Source organism: Scatophagus argus, chromosome 24 (genome assembly GCF_020382885.2).
Source record: "Scatophagus argus isolate fScaArg1 chromosome 24, fScaArg1.pri, whole genome shotgun sequence".
NCBI lineage: Eukaryota > Metazoa > Chordata > Actinopteri > Scatophagidae > Scatophagus > Scatophagus argus.
The window spans coordinates 2,608,495-2,632,161 of NC_058516.1; the positions used below are offsets into that span (position 1 = coordinate 2,608,495).

A 23,667-nucleotide genomic window follows, 5' to 3' on the forward strand; every position below is an offset into this window, starting at 1 on the left:
GGCTAACGGTCATTTATTCATTTATTTATTAAAACATGGACAGTGAACAGTTTATTCTGAGAACACAACATTCTACTTAATATCACATGGATAACATATGTCATGAAAAACCTGGACATGAGGGGGACAGACTCGTATCAAAACTGACTCTACAGGAGTCTGCGCAGGCTCATAACCTGCCGACACGGGATTATAAAAATAAGACAAAGCAGGACTGTGGGCTTCTCCTTTCCTGCAGGCAGCAATGCATTTGGTCTTTTGGATCCTGGCGTAATGGGTGAAAAAGTCACGTCACTGTGGTGTTGAAATTTTGCAAAGCAGATCGGTTGATATCATGAGGGAAATTGCGGGTAGGTGTTGACCCAAGCTGTCGTAACTCTTTAAATAAACTTCCGTGCGTCGGAAATCACACTCGTTTTTATTTGTTTTGAGGAAAACTCGATTTAGCAAGATGTTAGATCTTAAAATATTTTGTGGACAGGAATCAAACTGTCGGGAGTGACCGCTGGGACTAAAGAATCCGTCCCCATGTGTCTTCTCGTATGTCTCTAAAATGGCAGCGTGTCGAGGAATAACTTATCTATTATTGCAGGCGGCGGCACCAAATCCTCCAGCTTCAAATAGAAAATCCTCTGCAGGCCCTGGATGCACAGAGTGCGAAGTTCGCGCAGTTTTTCCAGAAGTCTTGACAAATGGTTGGAGCAACAGTTTGAGCCCCCGTCGCTGTCCTTCATGCACCTGACGATGTTGTTCTGCAGCTCCTCCACTTTCTGCGGCTCCTTCAGCCCGTGTCGCTCTGTGGATCCGTAAGTCACATTTCAATAAAACTATTAGATTTTGTAAAACAAACTTTAAAGCTTGAACTGCCTTTGAAATTATTTTTAAATAACAGTAAGTTCATGCTGATGGTATGAGATAAAACGTGTGTTGCCTTCACTGTCTGACAGCTGAAGTCAGCCATTTAAAGGCTTTTGTTTTGAAATAATCACAAGCCTATCCATCTATTTATCTCACTTGCTAACTAGTTACTGCAGGAGTAAGCCTACAGTCATGAGTGCTGACCTATCCTACACGACGTTCGGCCCATAAATGTTACATGTGGTACAGCCAGGAAAAAATTACATCCTGTAGCTTAGGTCAATTTTGTTGGTTACAAAGTTAAAAAAAAAACAAAACAAACAAACAAAACAAAAACAAAAAACAACAAGACTCAGGCTGGACACGCTAGTACTGATTAGTACTACAGACAGAAGTCATGAGAGGGCGTGTCTCACCGGTGACCAGGGCGAGGGTGCATATGCAGGAGAAGGTGGATACATCCAGGTTCATCCTCTGCAGATTAGTGGAGAATTCGACGATGCTGTCAATCCACTCCCCAAAGCCCCGCAGGCACTGGAGCCGGTGCCACACTGAGCCGTCGCAGAAGATCAGCTTCCCTTCCTCTGGCTTGGATCTGAAAGGGCAGGACAGCTTGTGATGGGTGGACAGGAAGTACATGGTTACAGTTTGACCCTTTTGGTGTAGGCAAACATGTCCAAGGGCGTCTCTTCCCTTTTAGGCCCTGTTGTTCTTCTTAAAGCCCCATTTCCCTCTGGGGCCTTTTCAGCTGTTCACCAACCTGTTAGTGCCAAAAAGGTGCTATAAGTTCTTTACCTGTACGACAGTCGTAAAACAAAGAGCTCCAGGAAAGCAGAGTCGAAGAGGAGGTCTTGGTCGTGTTTGGGCAGGGAAGTGAACCCTGGGATCTTCTGTGCCCAACCTCGAATCACCTCCATCGATCTGGTCAGGAGGTCATAGAACTGCCTCACATGGTGAGCGTCGTCTCCCGGTGGGCTTCCTGGACTCTCCTTGAACTGGTCCAAGGTCATGTACAGAAAATAAGCAAATTAAAGCTCTATGTCCTCATTTGGGTCCTCAACATGCTGAAAAACACAACTCTCTGTATTACCCTTAAGGTTAAAGCAAAGAAACAAGGCCCACATCTCGTACCTTGAAGCAGTCAGGGAGAGAGGGTGGAGGGTTCGATTCCACGTGGGCCCTAATGAGGGCGCTCAGAAGGGCGCTGACAGGAGAAGACGAGTCCGGAACAGCTTTGGGTTTGGACGGCAGGCGACCCCTTCGACCTTTCAGACCGTCTGTCCTCACCACTGCACAGCATGAGGAGAAACAGGAGACACTTTCAGCTTTTGGTCTGAAATCGGTTGAATTAGAAGTGACCACATTCTGACTGTCAGATACAAAACTTGGCTTTAAGATTTATTGGTTTACCTTCTTTGACCATTCCCACCGCGAGGCACTTCTGGAAGCGACAATATTGGCAGCGGTTCCTCCTACGCTTGTCCACAGGGCAGCTTTTGGCAGCCAAACACACATACTTGGCATTTTTTTGTACTGTGCGCTGCATAGAGAAAACAGAAGATTTGGATATTCTGCAAAGAACCAATTAGAAATATAGTAACTGCACTTTGGCGTAAAGGTTACTTTGAGTGGACTTCACTTTAAATTTAGTTGTAATCCTCATTCTCATTAAGTCCTAAGTTTAATGTTTAATATGATAGAATAAACATCTGTTTTTTATGGATTTTATGACACTGACACAAGGAAGAGAGTATTTGTTGTAGTGTTTTCCAAACGTTTTCCACTGTCAGACAAGCTAAAATACAAAGAAGCACCTGGATATGCCATGAAAGAAAGAAAGAACATTAATGCACAATATTGGTCTTTGTAAAATGAATATTATGTTGTAGAACTGTTCTCAAATGGTTCACTGTAACAACAAAGCTGGTTTTCCACATGTGCACGAGAGACGGTTTAATCTGCTGGCAGGGAGAAACTTACTGGAAGAGTCCTGAGGAGATTCTTCAACAAAAAGCACCTTTGTCTGGTAGATTCTACACCCATTTTGCTAAGACAAAAGTAAAAACCCATAAATGAAAATTATCAGCAGCACTCTTGCTCCTTTGGGCCATTTGAGGCAGTATAAGGCATTCAGCAGGCGGACAGGGCAGTCTGGGTAAATACAGGGTCGTGGTCAGCCATAATTTGGAGAGCTGCCTCCGGGGAATCTCCTTCAGGGAGGAGAAGCGGAGGGTTTTTATTCACGGCACGTTGGTGGTCATTTTCATACAGGACATTTGGACCTGACATGTGTGTGTCAGGAGATCAAAACGTGCATGTGAAGCTTGATGTCCCATTTAGGAGGCCAGTCAGGGGTCCCAGTAGGATTTTTACATGATAGTTAATTACTCAAATCAAGGTTTTATTAGGCAAAAGAGTGGCCATGTAGTCTTCATGTAGACAGCTCAAAGTGAATATATCCATTTTAACAAGCCTGGTATTTTCAAATGCAGGATCACAGACAATCTTTTAAAGATCTTGTTTTTTATTCCTTTAGACATTCTGTCCCTGACTTACAACTGTAGCCTATTGATTAAAACTTTTCAGAATAATTCCTGCACCATGTAAGCCCATCAGCTTCCTCCAAATATCAACGTTAAAAACGCGATTTTTCGTGCAGCTTTTTTTTTTTTTTTTAGTTGTATCGTAAGCAAACCTTGAAGAATCCCTTGCAGCCCTCACAGGTGCGCACGCCGTAGTGCTGGCACGCGGCGTTATCACCGCACACCGCGCACAGCCCCTCCGTGCTCAGCGGTCCTCGGCTGGCGGCGGAAGTGGTCTGATAGTCCATAAAGTGGTGGCCGTGGGCGAGCTGGAGAGGGTGAGGAAATCCCACCCCGGACTGCTTTCCGAGGGCAGTGGAGCCCAGCACCCCGGGGCTGTCCAGCGGCTGGTGCGCCCCGGCCGCGTCCAGGTTCATGGACACATGGAGAGATCCGTCAAACTTCATTTCATGGCAAGTGGATAAGCTCTGATGTTGCGCGTGTTTGAGGGAAAACAACGAGAATCTGGATAAAGTGTTTTTCCTGTGGGCTGCTGCTAAATAGTCTTGTCGAAAGCTGTACAGAGACCCGGAGTCTTCCCATATGTGTCCCGGTGGAGTTTGGAAGTTGGATGTGATGGGGGCGTGTGGCGACGGAGACCGGTAATAATAAACAGAGCCCGGGGGGGAGAGCAGCTCCTCGGACTGCTGATGCTGATTCGGCTGATATCGCGGACACCCGTGTGCATCCTCCACCTTGACGCACGGAAGCTCCCCCTGCACTGGCATTTGGAAGAGACACGGGGGCTTCACGTCGTACCCAGAGACATAAGTGTCACCCAGACAGCCAAAACTGGGACCCGATGATGCAGCCGACATTTCACTGTTAGTAAGATCCATGCTGAACTTGACAAACTCCGGGGTGAGGAAGTCGCAGCTGCGCTCTCCGCCGGTGCTCTGAGAGGCCGGGCTGGCTCCCTGTGGAGAGGAGCCGCACTGGGTCTGGACACACGGCATGACCCCCTGCAAACATGGACATAATGCAGTCAGTCCAAAGCGGACAAGTGCACAGCTACAGACTTACTTTTGTAGTGTGCAAATCAACAGCATGACGCCGGCACGCACAGAGACCAAAAGGTTATTTACCTTAAAGCTTTAGTTGTCTTTAAAAGGTTATTTACCTTTAAAAGGTTATTTACCTTAAAGCTTCAGTTGTCTTGTTTTCCAAAGGACGGTGTTACTCTCTAGACTCTGCCTGGTGTGGAAAATAAAATCAGCATCATTTATCAGCTTTGCACTTACCTGCACCCACTGATGTTTTCGTAAATTCCCAACCAAAAGTAGAATATGCAATACATCAGACCTCCATCCAGCGCAGGAGAACAGTGACAGGTAATCCCATCTTTGCTGCAGCGTGAATCTTGCGGGATCTGTCAAAGCTTCAGCTGCGCACAGAGAAGCAAAGGAAATGACTGCTCACTTCTGACACTGTTGGGCTGCAGACTGGCTGCCGGTGACACCGACAATGTGCTTTTGTTTACGTGGTGCGCACCCTTGTGCCAAACCCTATTACGCACAAGCCACAGAAGAGCGAACTGGTGTGTGTGTGTGTGTGTGTGTGTGCGTGTGTGTGTGTGTCTCTGTGGGTGGGCGGGTGCGCCTCTGACTGGTGTGGGGCGCACAAAGTGGTTCTTGTAATCTGGAAATAACGCTCATGGCCCCACTGTCTTGCAGTTTGCGTCATATGTAAGACATTTTATTGCTATTTTTTAGCATTTCTTATCAAACCCAGGATTGCTACACAAAGCAGATGTCCTTTGGCACTAATTAGGAAAAAGTGGTGTCTTTTAAATATAATATGTATTTTATATTTAAGTATCATGTCCAGTGGCTGTTCTTTAATCGGTGTTTAGAAGTAGACTGAGGGCCTTATTTCACAGCTGAAATGTTCATATGTTATCGGTCTTGTTTTCCCTCCATGTCTCCTGTGCTGAAAGGCGGAGAAAACGACAGCTGGTGGCATTTCTCCCTCTTTATTATTATCCTGAAGCTGAGGATGGCGGGAAGACGAGCGTTGTGCAATCGTACCCATACGTTACGTCACCAACGTGGCCTTGCCTCCTCTCTCGAAAGCTATTGGATGAGCCCAGCTGAGCGCTGCATTCCCATTGGCTCTCTGCGACGTCGCTCGGCGCTGTTCCGTTTCCTGGTTGTAGTTGTCAAACAGACTGCGCTTTGGCTTTGGTTAACAACCGATGTCTGAAGTTGACGCCCTGCATCGCCCCGAGCGAATTTTATTCAGCCAAAAAACAAGAAATCCTGTAAGTGAACATGTGTGTTGTATCACCGGGTGTCTCTCGGACATTTTCAATCGGTCTAACAAATGGTTAACCCTGTGTTGTTTTTGCATCAAGCCGAATAGCAGAGCAACATCTGCGAGCTTTGCTAATGACTGTGTCAACGAAGGGATAACCTTTCCTCCTCAGTTGTTATGGCCAAGGACATGTCAAGTTAGTGTATGTATTTCTGGTTCCGTTTCCCACCTGTAACGTTAACCTGTTCAGGTGGAGGTGTATGAGTCGGCTTCATCTAAAGAGCTTATTCGTGACTGCTAAGACGAAGCGTGTTGGTTTTACTGAAACTGAGCTGACATCGTAATCCACAGCGAGATGACAGTTTAAAAATAACAGGGACTTCCTCTTGTGCGGTCAGGTAACAATGTAGTGATACCTGGCATCATAAACCAGTGTACCACCACAAAAGCTTCAGCTACTGTGTGCCATTTTTCTTTTCACTAACGTTACAACAAGCGGGATTCCCACGTATCCTCTGGCAAAACACAGGCCTAAAAAGGAGAAAAATGTCAATGGACTTTTGCCACGTGTTTCTTGAATAAAACATGCTTTCTACAGCGAGTAAGCCCCCATTTCCTCTGCTGACTCATTATGAGTCTGCGGGCTGATGTAAGCATCATCATGAGGGGGAATAGTGAAAATTTCTGCTTATTTCACTCACTTTTTTGTGCCTCAGCTTCAGGTTTGATTGGTTTTGTGGTTCAGCTGGCCAAACTGCAGGGCTCAGGGCTAATTATTGTCATGTTTGGCCTTTACAGTCTTCAGTAATGAGCAGCCTGTGAGAGGGTGTGAAAGCCTGTGGTATGCAACACGGTAGGTTTTATAACATGGAGGTTTTTGAAGGCTGGAACGTAAAGTAGTGCTGGATGTTGATTGGATTTTTTTCAGTACAAATGCTGCTTTGAGAGTATCCTGGAAATACTCCGATTTTAACACCTCACTCTGTGAAAGAATGATAAAGACTTGTTTCATTTAAAAAAAAAATAGTGTCCATCTGCAATCAATAGGTACTTCTTCTTATTTTGTTAAATGTGAAAAGGGATTTTCTTTAGTGTTACTTTTGATAATTAGGGAACTGGAGCAAGTGTACTTTTCATGTCTGTACTCAAACTCAGGTAAAGAAAACTATCAAGCAGTGCCCAACCTTGTCTAAATCAGGAATCATTCAGTCTGTCAATAAGTAAATAAGATTAAAGTCGTGAGTAGACTTTAGTTTCTGCTAAGTGTTTTCACATGCGTTTAGGTCGGTGCCTCTGAGATTTGATATTTATCCGTGACCCAAGGGCATCTTTCATATTACCTGCCAATACACTGTCATAATGATTTCTAATCCAGTTTTTTCTTTATTCTTGTCAGTGTAGAGCAGGTCTTGAAGCTTCACAGCTGTTGTGTTAAAAAGAAGCACATAGTGGCACCGCTGTGTAATTCCTTTGTTATGTGATACACACAGACCCATCAAGACTTTTTCCCAGAGTACTTTTTCTTTTTTTTGCGAGCGTCACTTCCCCCACAATTTTTGCCCAATAAAACATTTGCAAAGTCTAGGAGAGCCATGCGATTAAATAATTCTACCTCCATTCAAGTTAGCAGAGAGGGCTAAAGTGAAAGTTAGCCAGAGTTTCAGGTTTGCATGCTCTGTGTGTCTCACAATGTGGGAGCCATGTGGAGAATTTTCTACTTGAGAAGTCTGAACGTTTTTGGCTTCATACGCCACCAAGCAACTTTGACAGGAACGATCAGGGCCCCACCTCTGACACTGTATACGTTAAAACCCTCTGCTCAGTGAAAGCTCTTATTATATTACAGGCATACAAAGTAGCTCACAGCTTTAGCATCTGACAGATCCTGTTTTGGCATTAAAGATTGCACTGTGTGGCTTCAGCTCTGCGGAGACGCCGAGGCTGATTGGTGTAAACCAAAGTACACTTTTGACTTAGACATCCCGTCATGTTTGCATCAGGTGTGGTCAATAGTTATACTTTTCTGTTTTATATTCCTGCACTTTAACAGTGTTGTGAAGTGACAGGCTGTAATTTATAATTTGGTGAGAAGAGTTTTGGTGCTAATACTGGGTGAAACAATAGTTTGCTGCTTGTAATAGGTCATTTGTTACACCAAACTGCTTATTGACATTTGTGCCATCTGTAGCTGTGTTTTATTAAAATGCATTAGAATCTGCTCCAGCGTTGGCCACTCCCAGGACCCCTGTATTCGTCCTGTCAGAGTGCACAGAGTTATTATGAAAATGCGGAAATGGTATCCAAGGAGTTCCTTCACAATGAACTTCAAGTTTGCTATATGTTGATTATAATAGCAGTTTTAAAGTTGCGCTATTTTTTGGTGTGCGGTGCTGTAAGATCTGTCCAGATTGCATAAGCATTTGTGCTTTTTTAATCATAGCTCTCTCACCACAAATTTAACTGAGACAATCATTGGCAGAATAAATGATGAAGTAGTTATTTGGTTAGTTTAAATGTTCAGACAGCCAGTGATGTGCCCAAATGTCATAAGTGAGACAGGAGGGATCGACGCATCCCTAATATTAAGGTTGATGCAGCTGAAGTCAAAGCGTAGTGAATGAAATGTGCTAATGCTGCTTAGTTGGGCGAACTTAATGATTTTGCTGAAGGTGGCCTTAACAATCACTTCCACTATTGATTTATCTGTCAATAATTTTTTTTTTCAACCGATCAATTTCTCTGATGTAGTGATTTAAATGTCAAAAATAATCACAGTTCCTTCATAAATTACCAGCGCTTCTTTCATCCGACCAACAATTAACGAAGAGAACGTTTTATAATGACGGGGAACCGGAAGAACTAAGATGTTGTCATGAGTGGTTATGCAATTACCTCCCAGATGACAAAAATAAGCCCAATTTCAAGCAAAAAAAGGGAGAATTGTCTGCTTTTTTTGGTATTTTATTGACCAAATGATGAATCAATAATAAAGACGCAGCTCTGGTCAAAGCAAGTCATGTATTGTCATAATTATCAACCACGTCTTCGTCTGCGTAATGAAAGTTTCAGGTGACATAAACCCAGCATTTCTGTCCTCATGAACTTCTCTCCTCTGGTCTATTTCTGCCTGACTTGCAGCTTTTTGGATCCTCCTGCCCCCCTTCACTTAGTCGCTCTTGCATGCCTCCTTCACATGATCACCTGTCATGCCAGAGTCTTATAACCCGGATGTCTCTGCTCCGTCTCCTCACTGCATTTTACTTTCCCCACAGGGCCCACGATGGCGTTCAGGAAGGCTCTGAAACGGACGGCGATCATAGGCGGCGGGGCGGTCGCCACGGTTTTTGGCCTGTCGCAGCTGATCGAGTACAGGAAGAAGCAAGTAAGTTGTTGAAAGGCGTCCCCGCTGAGTTTGTGTCACTCCACCACATGTTTGCTTTGTTTCTTGTTGCATGACTACAGTTTGCAGGGATTCCAGTTATACAGGCTTTCACAGAAGGCTTCTAATTTGCAATATTTTTATTTCCAATACCCACATCAGCGACTTTACATGCGGTTTAGACAGTTTTGCATCCTGGCGGCAGGTAAAAGTCAGGGGCAATTAAGTACTTAAATGTTTTTGTTATGAGAACAGCACAGTTTTCAGAGTAGCATTTCTTTTGCCCTTGAAACAGTCTGCTCAGCTGAGAGGGATTCCTTTGCAGAGCATGTCCTGTCTGGATTATGGAATGTACTTGCTGTTGCCTACAGTGTTTATGGAGGCATCAGTTCACTCGCAAGCCCGACACCGTATCCTGAACTGCTCAGAAAAGATGAGAAAATGAGCTTGTTTCTAGTCACCAGCAGTTCTTTACGTTGTTGTAAAAACTATCCTCAGTCAGCTGGCTTTTCCTCCACTTCCTGCCGCAGTGAAACTTGTTTGTTCGTTAATTATGATAGAGGAATGGAGGATATCTTGTCCCTTGAGTCCAAGGAGGTGTGGCTGTTTTTTAATGTTTAACCCTTCAAAATAAAGTCTTATGTTTGTTATCAGGCTTTTTTGAGATAAGGAGATGTGATGTTTCATGCAATGAGAATTAACTCTTCTAAGTTCTACATTTTGAGAAAGATGTTTTTTTTGAATTTGCTTTCTTGCTAAAATCAAAGTAAGAAGACTGACCCCACCCTCATGTCTGTATGTTATGAAGGTTCCCCCACTGCTGGCTAACTTAGCCGGGCACAAATACTGGAATCAGTCGGCAGGCAGCCGCCGTGGTCTCTAAGAAGCTACTGCTCCCAGCTAGTTAACATTACAGCTTTAGAAGTGATTTTCTCACATTTCAGGAGAACAAAAACAAGGCGTTTCCCCCTGTTTCCAGTCTTTATGCTAAGCTAAACTGGCTGGCTGTAACTTCAAAATGTTTCCCAAAATGTTGCACTTGTCCTTTAATCTGAGGAGGAACGACACCTCATGTTAAGAAACACGTTTTCTCTCTGAATCTGCTTGTTTTCTAACATTACCTTTGAGCAATATTTTAGGTGTAAGAAGTCGTTTGACTCATAAGATTTGTGGCCACGCTGGAAGATGTTCTCTTTCTTAAACAGCTGCTTGAAGTGAACTAAAAATGATGTGTGGCTGCATGAGAGTGCAGATGGACATCACAATAGAGTTGATTAAGGAGGAAAGTGCAGATGCTCAGAGAACAACAGGCAAAGTCTGAATGGCAGTTGGAGGTCTGGAGTGTTAGCGTCTCCCCTCAATGACTGGTGGAGGCACCAGTTTGTGTGTCCCAGTCGAGCCGATCATCCTCATGTACACACAAATAGCCAGGCGACTCGGCTTCATTTGAGACGGACCAGCAGCTGTGTTTCCCCTGACCTCCGACCTGACGTAGGCCTATTTTAGCCTCACATCTACATACCGGACTTTATTTGACTGTACAACCTAATGTGAACTTTGTTTTGTGTCCCGGCACGATAATGTCTTCTCTTGCCCACCGCCGTCCTCTCAACCAAGCACGGAGGGGTAAGCAAGAAGTCGACCCTGATGAAATATAATTATTTTCACAATAGTTTGTAATCATGCATGCCTCTAATCCCAGTAATTGCAAATGCTGATGAGATGAATGTCCGTCTTGTCTCCTTTCGCAAGGGCATATGGCTTGGAGAAGTTTTCGAGCGAGCGGCCGATTGGCTATTAGCACGGGCCTTGCTGCGCCATTCACTGACTTAACTTGATTACGAGGGGCACGCCGGCTCTTAATTCTGTGGAGGTGTTTGTCTGTATGCATCATCAAAAATAGACAATGATTATATCATCGTCTTGTTTGCGGTTGCACACCTAAATTACAAACGCCTGCTTCTATTTGCAAGTCAAATGCCACGTTTGCTTCAAAGCCGCTTGATGCAATCATTTATCTCGAAGCTGCTAAACAGAAAAAAGAATAAATATTTCATTAGAAGTGAAATCCCACATCCTCACATCAGAGGGGAGCTGTGCTTTTTCTTGTTGCAGTTGTGATTATTTCTTTAAATTAATTATTTTGCTAATCAAACAGTAAATGACGTTCAAAGACTGGAATGTGATTTTATTTTGTAGGTTTTTGTGAAGCTGAACAGCATGTTTCAGTAACCTGCAGCAAATTAATATATCCTGATTTTGTTTTTTGTTTTTTTAGCAACACTTCACTTAGTAACTAAAGGTGAAAATGAGACATCATAAGCACATCATAATCTCACTTTACCAGAAAGAAGAGCAGGATTTGTTAAAAGCCTCTTCCCGCTGCGTTTGTTTTACAACCCCTGAATCTGAAACGCTCTGGTGGATGCTGTGCAAAACATAAATAAGGCATTGACAAGACTTTGATAATCCTGATTTTTGCAAATACATGCTTATTCTGAATTAGGTGCCAGCAGCGTGTTTTAAACCACTTGGGACCATGAAAGACAATAAATGAGATTAGAGCACATAAACAGTATCAGCAGAAATGGCAAAAATATGTCTCGTCAAATCTAGACGATTATTATCAAGAGCGTTTGTTTCTGTCTGTTAAGGTAAAATAATGAATATCAGCAGTGTGTTGTTTGAACGCTCATCATTGGTCAGGCTGTTGAATACAACCCTTAGAATAATAATTATAATAATTAATGCACAATACATTGATGTATGTTGTAGGCAAGCTCATTAGACATTCACGCCGAATCCATAATGTATTAAAATGATTGCAAGTGATTATGCATTATATCACATGTAATTCTATGAGGTGATTATAATGCAAGATTAATGCACCATCACGTTACTCTGGGAAGGTGCTTGCAGTGTGCTTATCATGTGTCGAGACTCACCTGAAGGAAAGTGTTGCTTCATTTTGCTCATGTTTGCATCGTTTCACATTTAACATAGACTTCAAATAGAACTTAGCATAGAAGCTATAGTTTTGCAAGATTAAGGAGGCACAGATGAAGCTCAAAGCGCTCATGGTACTTGTGTCACATCCAGGCTCGGTTAGCCCACGTGGCGGCAGAAGCGGAGCTGAGGGCTCACTTTGCGGACGAGCTTCCCTCTCGGCAGGCCCAGCTCGCGGCGCTGCAGAACACCGAGGAGTTTGACGTCCTGGTTGTCGGAGGAGGGGCCACGGGTGTCGGATGTGCCTTAGACGCTGTCACACGCAGTAAGCTCGCCCTGAAGCGCGCCACTTCCCACGGGATGGAGCAGGTTTCCAGCTCTATTCGTGGACTTATGAGTCATGATTGGAGAATGCCTCTCAGTTTATAATTGTTTCACTCCAGTACGTCAGCTGTTATTACTGTAAATACACATAAGGAACAGGGCCAGGACGAGTTAAGTGGCTCATCCTGTTCATTTCTGTCGCATTAAGTTCTATTTTGCAAGTAATTAATTCAAGTTCAAGTTTGTTTATTTGTCGTTCCCACCTACAGTCTTATCAGTGTCTAATTAATGATAATTAATTAATAATATTTCACACACCAAAGAGGGTTGGGTGTTTTATGTCCTGGGTTTGAGCTCTCAGGCTGCTTGATACGTTTCCTCCACACCTCCACAGGTGGAAGATGTTGGTGCTGCTTTTATCCTTTTATTCTCATTGTTTTCCCCGCAGACCTGAAGACTGCCCTCGTGGAGAGAAGCGACTTCTCTTCAGGAACCAGCAGTCGCAGTACCAAGCTGATCCACGGTGGAGTCCGCTATCTCCAGAAGGCCATCATGAAGTTGGACTACGAGCAGGTTCCTCTTCATCCTCTTTATTGTGCATTGTGGTCCGTTGACCGTCTCTGTCCTCCTCATCTTATTCTGTCTGCTGGAACAGTACATGATGGTGAAAGAGGCCCTGCACGAGCGAGCCAACCTGCTGGAGATCGCGCCTCACTTATCAGCGCCGCTACCCATCATGCTTCCTGTTTACAAGTAAGTGTCAAGGAGTTATGTAATGTGGAAAATGTACAAGATGTGTGGGGAAAAAAACAGCACCAACAAGCAAGTGATAATTGGTCAGTATGACACTTTACAACATTTTACTGAAGAAAACTGAAGCTGTTAATTTCATTTGGGTGGGAAATTAACACCAGCTTCTCAATGTTGTTGTTGCCTTTTATGAGAAACAAAAATGTCAGTAATGGGTCAGATGAATTCAGCTTTCTCTGTCTGACTCAAATTCCAAGATGGTGGCAGTTGCCTTACTACTGGGCAGGGATCAAGATGTACGACCTGGTGGCTGGGATCCAGTGCCTGAAGAGCAGCTACGTCCTCAGTAAGACCAAAGCCTTGGAGCTTTTCCCCATGCTGAACAAAGACAAACTGGTGGGAGCCATCGTCTACTATGACGGTGAGTGAAGGCTGCTGCTTCTCTTTCCTGCTTTGCTTTAAGTTGGATGTTTTCATGTGGACGCTGGTGTGTGTGTGTGTGGACAGTAAGCTACAAGGCATGCTTTCGTTTGTTGATTCATCACTTGTCTCTTTATTTTCTGTAAACATGATCAAGGCAGCTGATTCAGGCCTGTTGTTTTTGCCCTTTTCTACTCTTTGCCTTCCTGTCAAGTGGCAAAGATTTGGATCAGTTAGCCATTAGCTGCTAAAAATTAGCACCATATCAGTGGTAGGGCATGTTATTACAACAGGATTTAAGTACAGAAAACTCCTCTGTTGTGGATGGCCTGTAAAATGATGCAAAATTGAAAAACTGAAAATTTCTCAAACAGATTCTGGTTCTCAGTCATTTGTAATGTTGTAGAACTTGCATGATGAAGCCAAACAGATGAGGCCTCAGAAGTAAATGTTGCCCCGTGGCCTTCACATCTTCACTGGTCCCTAACAAAATGTGTTGACAGACTGGTAGGATGCCCTCTCTTCCCTGTGGCAGTAAAGGTTGCGTGTTTTCTGGGTGAGTACAGAGGAGAACCAAACATATGCTGAGTGTCCAGCTGAGTGTGAGGAGCTCTTGTGCCGCGGGCATCTTTTCCTCTCCGCCGCCGAAAATAACAAATTTGTGTCCGCTGGTGAAGTGTCTGTAACTGTAGGCTTCACCGAGTATCAGCTCGTCGTGTCTAATGACAGCATGCTGCTGCCTTTTAGATGTGATGCTGTTTAAAGAGGTTTTGAATGTTAGACAAAATGAGATGAGATGAGATGAAGTCTGTGTATTGTCACTGTGGGTTTAGTGATTTTTCGATACTTTGGTTCAGTATTAACAAATCCTGAATGTGTTCACGGCTTTGCCAGACGTTGTTTTAATTAAATAAAAGTTGTCAGATTAACAGCATGTTTTTGGAGGCAGTTATGCATCTTGATTCCTTAAATTATGACAGAAATTTTAACCCAAAACAAAGCAGCCTTTTTGCTCTTTAAATGTGTGTAACTGGATTTACCGCAGGCTGGGAAAAGGGAAGAGCATTTTCTTGTTGCAAAGCAGCATATGTTTGATTTCCACCTCCCCCTCCTGTCGTCATGTGCTCCAAGGCGGTAGGTGGGTGGGGGTGGGGCAGGGCCTGGGTGGTGGAGGGGTGGGGCGTCTTTTCTCCAATTATGCCGTCTGGAACAATCACGCCGGTGACATTTCGAAATCTGACCTTCTCTCCCGGCGGTGTGAAGCGTCGAGGGCCGACGTAGACGGCAGCATTTCTCCTGCAGTCTTGGTTACTGCAGCTCCTGCTCCCTCCAACAACAGCCGAGGCTGTTTTTGTTCTCATGAACACAGGACAGAATGGGCTGAATGGGCTGTATTTGTTTATGTGACCTGAATGATCTGCAAAATGAAATTACAGTATTATATTGCTGCTGTGGGTACAACAGGTCTCTGTCACTGCTGCTAAAAAAAACGCTTATTATGCACCAAAACCCATAGACAAAACAGAGCATTTAAGTTCTTTAAGCCACTCACAAATGTTCTTTTCCTCCGTTCAGCTCCTGACATGAGTCAATGTTCAAGAGTTCTAGACATAAACTAAGAAAAGAAATTCACATCAGAGTATGTGGATTAACAGAATGGTGTAGCCAGTATATTTTTTGGCATCACAGGACAAAAATTCCACTGTGATCTGTCAGCATATGGAACTAAAACTGGACTAGAGACTAGAATAGACGAGACAAAAATTTCACCCATGGCCAAAGCGCTGATGAATCCTGAGGGGGAGCTTTCTTATTGGCTATTTTACAAATCCAGATTTCCCCTCAGAAAGCCTAATTCAGTGGTGGAAAATCCTGCAACTTCGAATGAACTTAAAATGCGTCCTTTACCTCCAGCAGCACGTCGTACAAGCGATGAGCGTGAACATGTCCCAGTTTGAGATGCAGCTTCGGGCTGATGTGTTTGATGCCATGCCTGCCGCTCCTTCTGCTGCCAGTTGAACTTGTGGGTTTGGTGGGAGGGGCTTGAGGTGATAATACAAGGTAGTACAGTGATCAGGCTTCCTGCTGCAGCTTTGAATGGTCAAAGATTAGTTTCAAAGGCTCAAATATCAAATAAATATGGCAAACAGTCATAAGGGTTTTGTTACTTCAAATACATCCAAGTTTTTATACTTTGAGATTGTTTTTTTCCCAGCTTAGACATTTTTCAGGAAAGTTTATTTTACTTTTGTGCACATTGTAAATTGACGTGTGTGAAATTTAAATCTTCATTTGCCTCCTTTAGGGCAGCACAACGACGCCCGTATGAACCTGGCCATCGGGCTCACCGCCGCCCGCTATGGCGCCACGATAGCCAACTACACCGAGGTGGTCCGCCTGCTGAAGAAAAAAGACCCACAGACCGGGAGGGAGACGGTGTGTGGCGCCCGGTGCAGGGACGTCCTCACAGGTGAGCGGTGCACCTTTTGTGTGCAAACAAAGAAGGAGCTTGATTTGACTCATATGTCAAACTCCCAGCAGCCAGTAAATGGCGTGGACGTCTCATCGTCATTTCCCACCTACAGGGCAAGAATTTGATGTGAAGGCCAAGTGTGTGATCAACGCCACCGGCCCGTTCACAGACTCGCTGAGGAAGATGGACAACCAGGAGGCCCACAACATCTGCCAGCCGAGCGCTGGCGTTCACATCGTCATCCCCGGTTACTACAGGTGCGACATACACACAAGACGCTTACAGTATATTCTGTAAAATGGACTTTTATTTTTATTTAAGTTGTTGTGACATGGAGGTGTTTGATGTCTCTCTTGCTTCTCATGAGGTTTTTGGTATTTCACATGCGTAAACAGCGTTTTCTCATTCCTATGTGTAAATTCTAAGCCGGCTAAACTGTTATTTGACCTATACTTACATGCACAGTACAATCTTCTCTGGTTAAGATACAGCATAGGCATAGAGTGGTTTTGTTGAAGTCGGGGTTTTTTAAAGTTCAGCGAAAGCTTATTGAGAGAAACCCGAGGGAGCGCGAGCCCTTTGAACAGCCGCAGAAATGCCAACCACCTAATTCTCTTCCTCCCTTTCTCTCGTCTTCCTCCCACCGCTATCTGCCCAGCACTCCCCTCCCCGCCGCCTCCTCTTCCTCCCACATATCTGTGTTTTTCCACCGGTGTGTATTTTCTGCTCTGTTCTTCCTCTTCAGTTCTTCCTCACTCCTTTTCTTTGTGCTTTTCTGTTTCTTTGTTTTTATTCTCTACAAAACCTCCTACTCTTCCTCATCCTTGCGGCAGTGAAGATAGGAATAAATTAGACGCAAGAACAATGCCATTACTCGTGCTACTTCAGCTACTTCTTCTACTACTTGTACTTGTGTACAACCCTTCCTCCTTTATTTTCTGCCCTGCAGCCCTGACAACATGGGCCTGCTCGATCCGGCGACAAGCGACGGACGTGTCATCTTCTTCCTGCCCTGGGAGAAGATGACCATCGCCGGGACGACTGACTCGCCCACCAACGTGACGGCCCACCCAATCCCGGGAGAGGACGACATCAACTTCATCCTGAGTGAGGTCCGCAACTACCTCAGCCCTGACGTAGAAGGTGGGAGTCTTCCCGTGTCCATGCAGTCATGTATAGGGATTTTCTCATGTGGTTAAAGGGACAGTTCACCCTGTCTAAGTGCTTTAAATGCCATAAGCAAAGTCCCACCTAGTTCCATCATGGTCCAGATAAGGCAGACGCCCCTAAGGCTGATATCTCAGTCACTTCAAAAGCGTCTACAGAAGTCACTTAATATGGACAGAAAGTTCACTGCAAGGTGTGTTTATGTCGTCTGCAGTGCGCCGAGGAGACGTGTTGGCAGCGTGGAGCGGCATCCGTCCCCTGGTGACCGACCCCAACTCTAAAGACACTCAGTCCATCTGCAGAAACCACATTGTCAGCATCAGCGACAGCGGACTGGTCACCATCGCTGGTCAGCTGGCCTTTAGGATCAGCTTGTGAATGTAAGAGCTGCGTGTTCACCACGTTAAGGTGCAAATTTTGTTTGTTTGTGTGTGTGCTCGCCCAGGTGGGAAGTGGACCACCTACAGATCCATGGCTGAGGAGACTCTGGATGCAGCTGTCAAAGCCCACGGCCTCTCAACCGAACCCTGCAAGACTGTGGGTCTGGTGCTGGAGGGAGCCAAAGGCTGGACGCCGACCCTCTACATCCGCCTGGTGCAGGACTACGGTCTGGAAAACGAGGTGAAACACACCTGGTCCACAGTTTCTCATGGATGTGGTGGTAGAAAAAGATAAATTTCCCCTGTATGTTTTTAGTATCACATTTTCCTGGACGTTTACATCGTGAAAAAAAGAAGAGCAATGCCCCCAGAATGTAGAACTTTTCCTTTGACTTAGGAAGACATTTGCAGCATGTCGAGGCGTAGAAGAAAACCGCCCGGCCAGACACACATTCACCCGCAAACAAAGCTGTAAAATTGCGCTCACACAGACACCCTCGCCGTCTTCTTCAGTGAAGCTGACATTAAAGGTGCTGCTGTAACAATGCTGACATTTCTGCTGCACAAAAGACTGGACACACGTTGAAATGCACTGTATGTTCTACGCTTCATCAATGGCATTAAGTAAGGGCACATCGATTTACATCAGCTACACGCCATCTTTCCAATAATTAGGCTGTGCGTTTTCATTAAACCCAATAGAATAATGTTTCATGAAGAAAAAGTAGCCGTGCGCCGAGCGCCTACAGTACACTTACTTCTCATTAGAGCCGTTCTGCAGCGCCTCTGCCGTTCTCTGGAAAATTCCTAAAAGGTCACTGTTGATATTTGAACAGCGTTTGCCCTTTCACATGATCGGCAAGCCAACGATCTGAATGGCAAACAGCTTTCTTGTATTCAGTAAACATGTGACACCTCATCGACAAAGCGGCGTCGACGCTTATCGTTTAACTCCGCCAGGTGGGAGCCATCACGTGAATACCAGTGGCTGCCGCGACGATCTGTTGGCCTGTGATTTTTACATCGCATTTATATTTTATAAAATTAGTAAAATTTAGGTACTCGAGTTCGTCCTTCAAATAAATACGCAATTATATATTAAGTAAATATACATGTGTAGAAGAAATATGAGAACAGTACTGAAAAATATTAGCTTTCCTAATGGTGTAATATTTGTGTATTTTCCAGCCGTAAATGTTGAAGTAGTACTATGAAATAGTTCACTTGAAATGTACAAATTAACAGTCTGTCTCGTATGTTTCATATTTGGTGTCAGGTCGCTCAGCACCTGGCCTCCACATACGGAGGAAGGGCCTTCGACGTGGCCAAGATGGCGCAGGTCACCGGGCAAAGATGGCCAATCGTGGGGAAAAGACTGGTGTCAGAGTTCCCTTACATCGAGGCCGAGGTGAGGCTGGATTTCAAACTAACAAAGTCTCAAGGCTCGAACGCTGCAGGTTTCGCCTCACGTGAGTGTTCTTTGTCAGGTGCTGTATGCGATTAAGGAGTACGCCTGCACCGCCATCGACATTATCGCCCGACGAACACGCCTGGGCTTCCTGAACGTGCAGGCGGCTGATGAGGCTCTCCCGCGCATCGTGCAGATCATGGGCAAAGAGCTGGACTGGAGCCAGGAGAGGAGGACGGTACGATTGTGACACAATTACAGTTTTATTTTCCTGGTTTGTGTAATATGTTCTCCTGTGACCCAGAAAACTCGCTCTGTTTTCCGTCTTGCTTTAATCCCTGGTGGGTTTTTGAAGTCCTGACAGTAGTTCCTTTTTTTCAATGGGCACACAATGGAAAGGTCCACACCCTTTATCCCTCTGGAGCAGATGCTCTGCTTGTGTATGAACGAGATGAAGCGACATGTGAGCAGGATCATGTGTGAAAACTATTTTAAGCTCTTATTGTTAACCGGCAACAGAGGGAAAACTAGAGCTGCTATGATAGATCGATTGATAAAATGAGTCTCCACATCTTTTAATATTTCATGAAACGTTTCAGTCATTTGCAGATCCAAACTTCTGTGGGGATTTTCTGCTTTTCTTTGCGCAAAAGATTCTTTTTTGGGATGTTGCAAAAACGAAACAAGACATTTAAGACGTCACCTTGAATTCTGGGAAGCTGTTTTTTTTTTTTTTTACCTCTGCTGAGGGATTAATTAAAAAGTAACCTCCAAAGATCACAGGAGAAAATGACTGAGGAGTAGAAGTGAACGCTCAGATCTCCTGATTTGATGCAGGCGGAGCTCGAAGCAGCCAAGAAGTTTTTGTACCAAGAGATGGGCTACAGGTCTCGCTCTGAGCAGCTGACCAAGACGTCCGAGATCAACCTGGACTACCAGGAAGTAGTCAGGTAATAGTCCAAAGACAAAAACTGTCAGATCAAACATAACAAAGTGACAGAGGAAGTGACTGACTGCTCGTCTGTGCGACAGGTACAAGAAGCGCTTCCACAAGTTCGACAAAGAGCGCAAAGGATTCATCACCACTGTGGACGTGCAGCAAGTTTTGGACGTGAGTCATCGTCTCTTCCTTTGCTTTTTCTCTCTCGCTTTCGGTCTTTCATCTTTACACACGTTTCTTCATTATGTGTTATTGATCCCTGCTCTTGTTTTTCTTCTCTGCAGAGCATCAATGTCCACATTGATGAAAATGCACTCCACGAGATCCTTAATGAGGTGGACCTCAACAAGAACGGACAAGTTGAAATTGATGAATTCTTGCAGGTACGTAACAAGCATCCTGGTGTCCACGCTGGTCCTAATATGTGCAGAAAAGATGACAGCCGTAGTGGCTGTGATATTCTTTTAAATTTATCTGAGTGCACGTATGAACTGTAGTGGGTTTGGGTGTTGCTGCAGTTGAACAAAGGCTGAATGATATAAGCTCAGGGGAACACCATCTTCACTGCTTTTACCTCCCCCTGAATTTTCTTGCAGTTATGTTCTTTTTTTCAATCGTCTTGTCCTTCTCGAGTTACAGCATTTCTTTTGTCTGCTACGTGAGGTTTGTCGTTTTCTGTACCGAGACGACATATTCCTCCTCACACAGTCCGTAATGTTCGCTAAAGCTGCAACATCAAATTAACTGTATTGTTAAAAATGGTCCACCTGAGACGTGAACAACCTTTCCAGCAAACAGGAGGTGAGAAGTCTGAGCTCGACTAGCTGCAGCTAATTAGGGAGGAGGATCTCTGTCAGCGTGTGCGAGGCTCCCGTGTCCGTTCGCCACTAAATTACTTTCTCACTTGAGTCCAGAAAAGAGTCATTATGGGAGCGCTTGATGACAGTCGATGATTTAGCCTTCATTAGTGTGCTGCACTGTGGAGCGGCTGGACGTAAAGAGACAAAATGTCCTTTATTAGCTGCAAAATCTGTGTCGCTCTGTCAGCGTTTGACCATGTGTGTCATGTGTGTGTGTGTCGTGATGCTGAACATCTGTTTCTGCTTATGTGTGTGCCCGACCTCCACGTGGACGACAGGAAGCAGGTAGTGTACTCGCAGCACGCAGCAGTTGCACGTGACCTTACCTTAAGTCCTCTGGTGAACATAGATGAGCAGTGGCTGGAGGGAACAGGAATGTTAAGACATGTTAAAGCTGCACTAGGACGGATGAGGGAGGTGATGTTGTGTATTTTCCTTATGGTCGACTGATCCCATGAAGACAATGAGTCTATCCTACTAACAAGAATTGTGTGCTGGATGGAAATGGATACATTTCATCTAAATGGGATTTGTTGACTTGATGCGAATAGTGCAGAATGATGAAAAGCTGCTGAAATAAAATCGTAATTCCTAAATGTGACATGTTTTGCAAAGTGAACACAGCAAAGAGGAAGCAGCTCTTTCTTTTAGAGCACAACTGGCTTATAAGTCGGCTTCACTTCCACTCTCACTAGTTCAGCTTTAACACATGAAGAACACAGTCGGTGTTGGTTTCATTTCTTCCTCTCACAGTCTGGGATGTGAAGGTGATCGGTACTTCTGTTGCCGTGCGGGTTTGTTACTGTGCACACTGTGTACCGTTTCCTGTGCTGTTTCCTGTGCAGCTGATGAGCGCCGTGAAGAAGGGCCAAGTGTCGGACAGCCGCCTGGCCATTCTGCTGAAATCGGCGGAGGAGACTCTGGATAAGAGAGGGCCGGTGACGGTGGACCGGAGCGGCGGCGGCGTCTGAGCCCGAGACGAGGAGCGACTTGCCAAGGAAACCTGCAGCTGCTGGTCCTTTTATAGCAATGATAACAAAACAAAACAAAACAAGAGTCTCATGCAAATGGATCTATTTGAATGACAATAATGCAATCAAGCAGGTGTCAGGATGAATTTGGCCAAATCAAGTGTAGACCAGCACTGCTGCAGAGTGTGTGGGGTGAAATAGTATCTAATGATTGATTTGTTTTTCATGAAGTCAGTGAGTGGGTCTGTCTGTCTGTCTGTCTGTCTGTCTGTCTGTCTGTCTGTCTGTCTGTCTGTCTGTCGTTTGTCCTCAGTGGACTGATTGCTTCTCAACATCAGGTGCCTCTGATCCTACACAGCACACAATGCATCTGTTTTATACTGTCTTTTTAACTCTTTGATCTTTTTTATCATAATGGAGAAACACTGTCCTCAACTCGATTCAGCTTTGTCAGATGGCAGGTCCGTTATTTTCCCATGATTCCCTGAAACTTTCCTGGAGAGAACGATGTAAGTCATGTTTTCTGTGAGTGCTCTTCACACACACTTATCCTGGAAAAAAAAAAACACTGAAAAGAGAGGTTAAAAGCTCCTGAGTGGCTTGTGGCTCGGATCAGGAACAAAGGACGCACTTCACGCAAATGAAAAAGGAAATTCCAGTTGTTTATTTTACCTGTCGTTAGTAACAAATTACTCGTTCTTTCCAGGAAGCTTCCTATAAATGCATGTTAAGAAGTAGTAGTCAGGTAATTTGAGGCCTGTTCTTATGATCTGGCTCATCTGGGTCTCTCTTCTTTCTTGTCTACTGTGTTCTGATACTGAGGTTTACATGACAAGGTTTTCCAGCTTTAGAGTTACTGAGGAAGACGCTTTTTAATCACTGCTCGGTTCTTTTATTATTTATACCTGTTTATTCCTGTCGTTTACAGACGTACACTTACGGAGATAGCAGCTCCAAAACCAGGATCTCAAAGGGACTAAAAGTAATTTTATTTGCTGTGCCGCATGCTATATGTTAGCTCTTCTCTTAATAATGTCAAGCAAAATCTTTATTGTTACGTGTTTTTTTGTCTTATCTGTAATCAAAATGCTGTATTTACGCACATCTCGTCCGCCTGCTGAGTCCGTCAGCAGCAGATCGATCACATGTAATTCTGCACGCTTAGTTTATGTGAGGAAAATAAGACGTTTGTAATCCAGCATGGACCTTTCAAAGCATGTGAATGTATGATACGTACCTTGATGTGCCTAAGACATTTTCACGATGCCACACTCTGTTAACACAGGAGATTATGTTAAGAATGTAAAGATATTTAAATAACAGTTATAGAATAGTCAATATATTGTATGTTGTTTTTTTTCATTTAATTTAGTCAAAGTTCTGTGCAGCCCTGGAATTTTATTTTGTTAATCAGCTTCTTCCACCAACATGGCGCTCTTCCTCTGTTGAAGGCTTTATATTGTAAAAGAAGTGTGTGTGCAGACTGTGATCATGTGATCGTGTTATGGACTTGTTCTCATGCAGCGAACAGCATCATTCCCTGTAACTGTCAGTGCGGTCAGCGTGTGCTCACATGGGGGTTCAGCGACAATGAGGACCCTTCAAGCTGCCAGGAGTCACTCATGGGCACAACGACTTCTCCTTTGGATGAAATTACAGCTTTATCCAGACTCAAAGAGAATCATATTCTTATCCACCAATACTGTAAGAATACTGTGAGTCTTCAGGTTAAAAAAAAAAAAATAACAAAACAAAACACAAAGCAATTATCTAATTAAAGGTATCTGGTTGCTCTTTGTTGCGGTTCTTGTGTTGGAGTCAGAGAGAAGTCATGTGACAGACTGAAAATGTGGCGTTTACTGTCCTGCACTGTAATATGATAAAGAAACAGATCATTAATCTGAAAGGATTTGGATACTCTCTTCTGACCTCTGTTGTTTAGAGTAGAAAACAACA

At 44.3% G+C, this 23,667-nt stretch overlaps 2 protein-coding genes across 6 annotated transcripts; one reads left to right on the forward strand and one right to left on the reverse strand.

Moving 5' to 3' along the window:
* LOC124055384 (nuclear receptor subfamily 4 group A member 2-like) lies at positions 1-4,396 on the reverse strand. The gene is made up of 6 exons (XM_046382177.1): positions 3,554-4,396; positions 2,269-2,398; positions 1,990-2,147; positions 1,654-1,853; positions 1,275-1,453; positions 1-796 (listed from the first exon to the last, which is right to left on the reverse strand). Exons 1-6 carry the CDS (start codon positions 4,394-4,396, stop codon positions 549-551), a joined length of 1,758 nt encoding a protein of 585 aa, XP_046238133.1. The 3' UTR covers positions 1-548.
* gpd2 (glycerol-3-phosphate dehydrogenase 2 (mitochondrial)) lies at positions 692-23,508 on the forward strand. Of its 5 annotated transcripts, XM_046382176.1 has the most exons (19): positions 5,551-5,700; positions 8,966-9,075; positions 10,690-10,698; positions 12,172-12,343; positions 12,791-12,915; positions 12,998-13,095; positions 13,350-13,513; positions 15,818-15,982; positions 16,098-16,242; positions 16,935-17,128; positions 17,367-17,501; positions 17,598-17,773; positions 18,809-18,940; positions 19,020-19,178; positions 19,778-19,890; positions 19,973-20,051; positions 20,165-20,263; positions 21,019-21,025; positions 21,586-23,508. In XM_046382176.1, exons 2-19 carry the CDS (start codon positions 8,974-8,976, stop codon positions 21,666-21,668), a joined length of 2,157 nt encoding a protein of 718 aa, XP_046238132.1. In that variant the 5' UTR covers positions 5,551-5,700; positions 8,966-8,973; the 3' UTR covers positions 21,669-23,508. The 5 variants fall into 5 exon arrangements, with proteins under 5 accessions (XP_046238128.1, XP_046238131.1, XP_046238132.1 ...); XM_046382172.1 differs by lacking the exons at positions 5,551-5,700; positions 21,019-21,025 and adding an exon at positions 692-806; XM_046382171.1 differs by lacking the exon at positions 21,019-21,025.
* The last annotated feature ends 159 nt before the right edge of the window (positions 23,509-23,667 follow it).

What these genes read in the sequence shown, in the direction of transcription:
- LOC124055384 (XM_046382177.1), bottom strand. Translation starts at nt 4,396, where the DNA reads ATGCCGTGTGTCCAGACCCAGTGCGGCTCCTCTCCACAGGGAGCCAGC. An exon ending in GCTGCAAGGGATTCTTCAAG is followed by an intron (nt 2,399 to 3,553) that starts GTTTGCTTACGA and finishes TTCTCTATGCAG; the next exon opens with CGCACAGTACAAAAAAATGC. An exon ending in CTCTCCCTGACTGCTTCAAG is followed by an intron (nt 1,854 to 1,989) that starts GTACGAGATGTG and finishes ACCTTGGACCAG; the next exon opens with TTCAAGGAGAGTCCAGGAAG.
- gpd2 (XM_046382172.1), top strand. Translation starts at nt 8,974, where the DNA reads ATGGCGTTCAGGAAGGCTCTGAAACGGACGGCGATCATAGGCGGCGGG. An exon ending in GTGCAGGGACGTCCTCACAG is followed by an intron (nt 15,983 to 16,097) that starts GTGAGCGGTGCA and finishes TCCCACCTACAG; the next exon opens with GGCAAGAATTTGATGTGAAG. An exon ending in ACTACGGTCTGGAAAACGAG is followed by an intron (nt 17,774 to 18,808) that starts GTGAAACACACC and finishes ATTTGGTGTCAG; the next exon opens with GTCGCTCAGCACCTGGCCTC.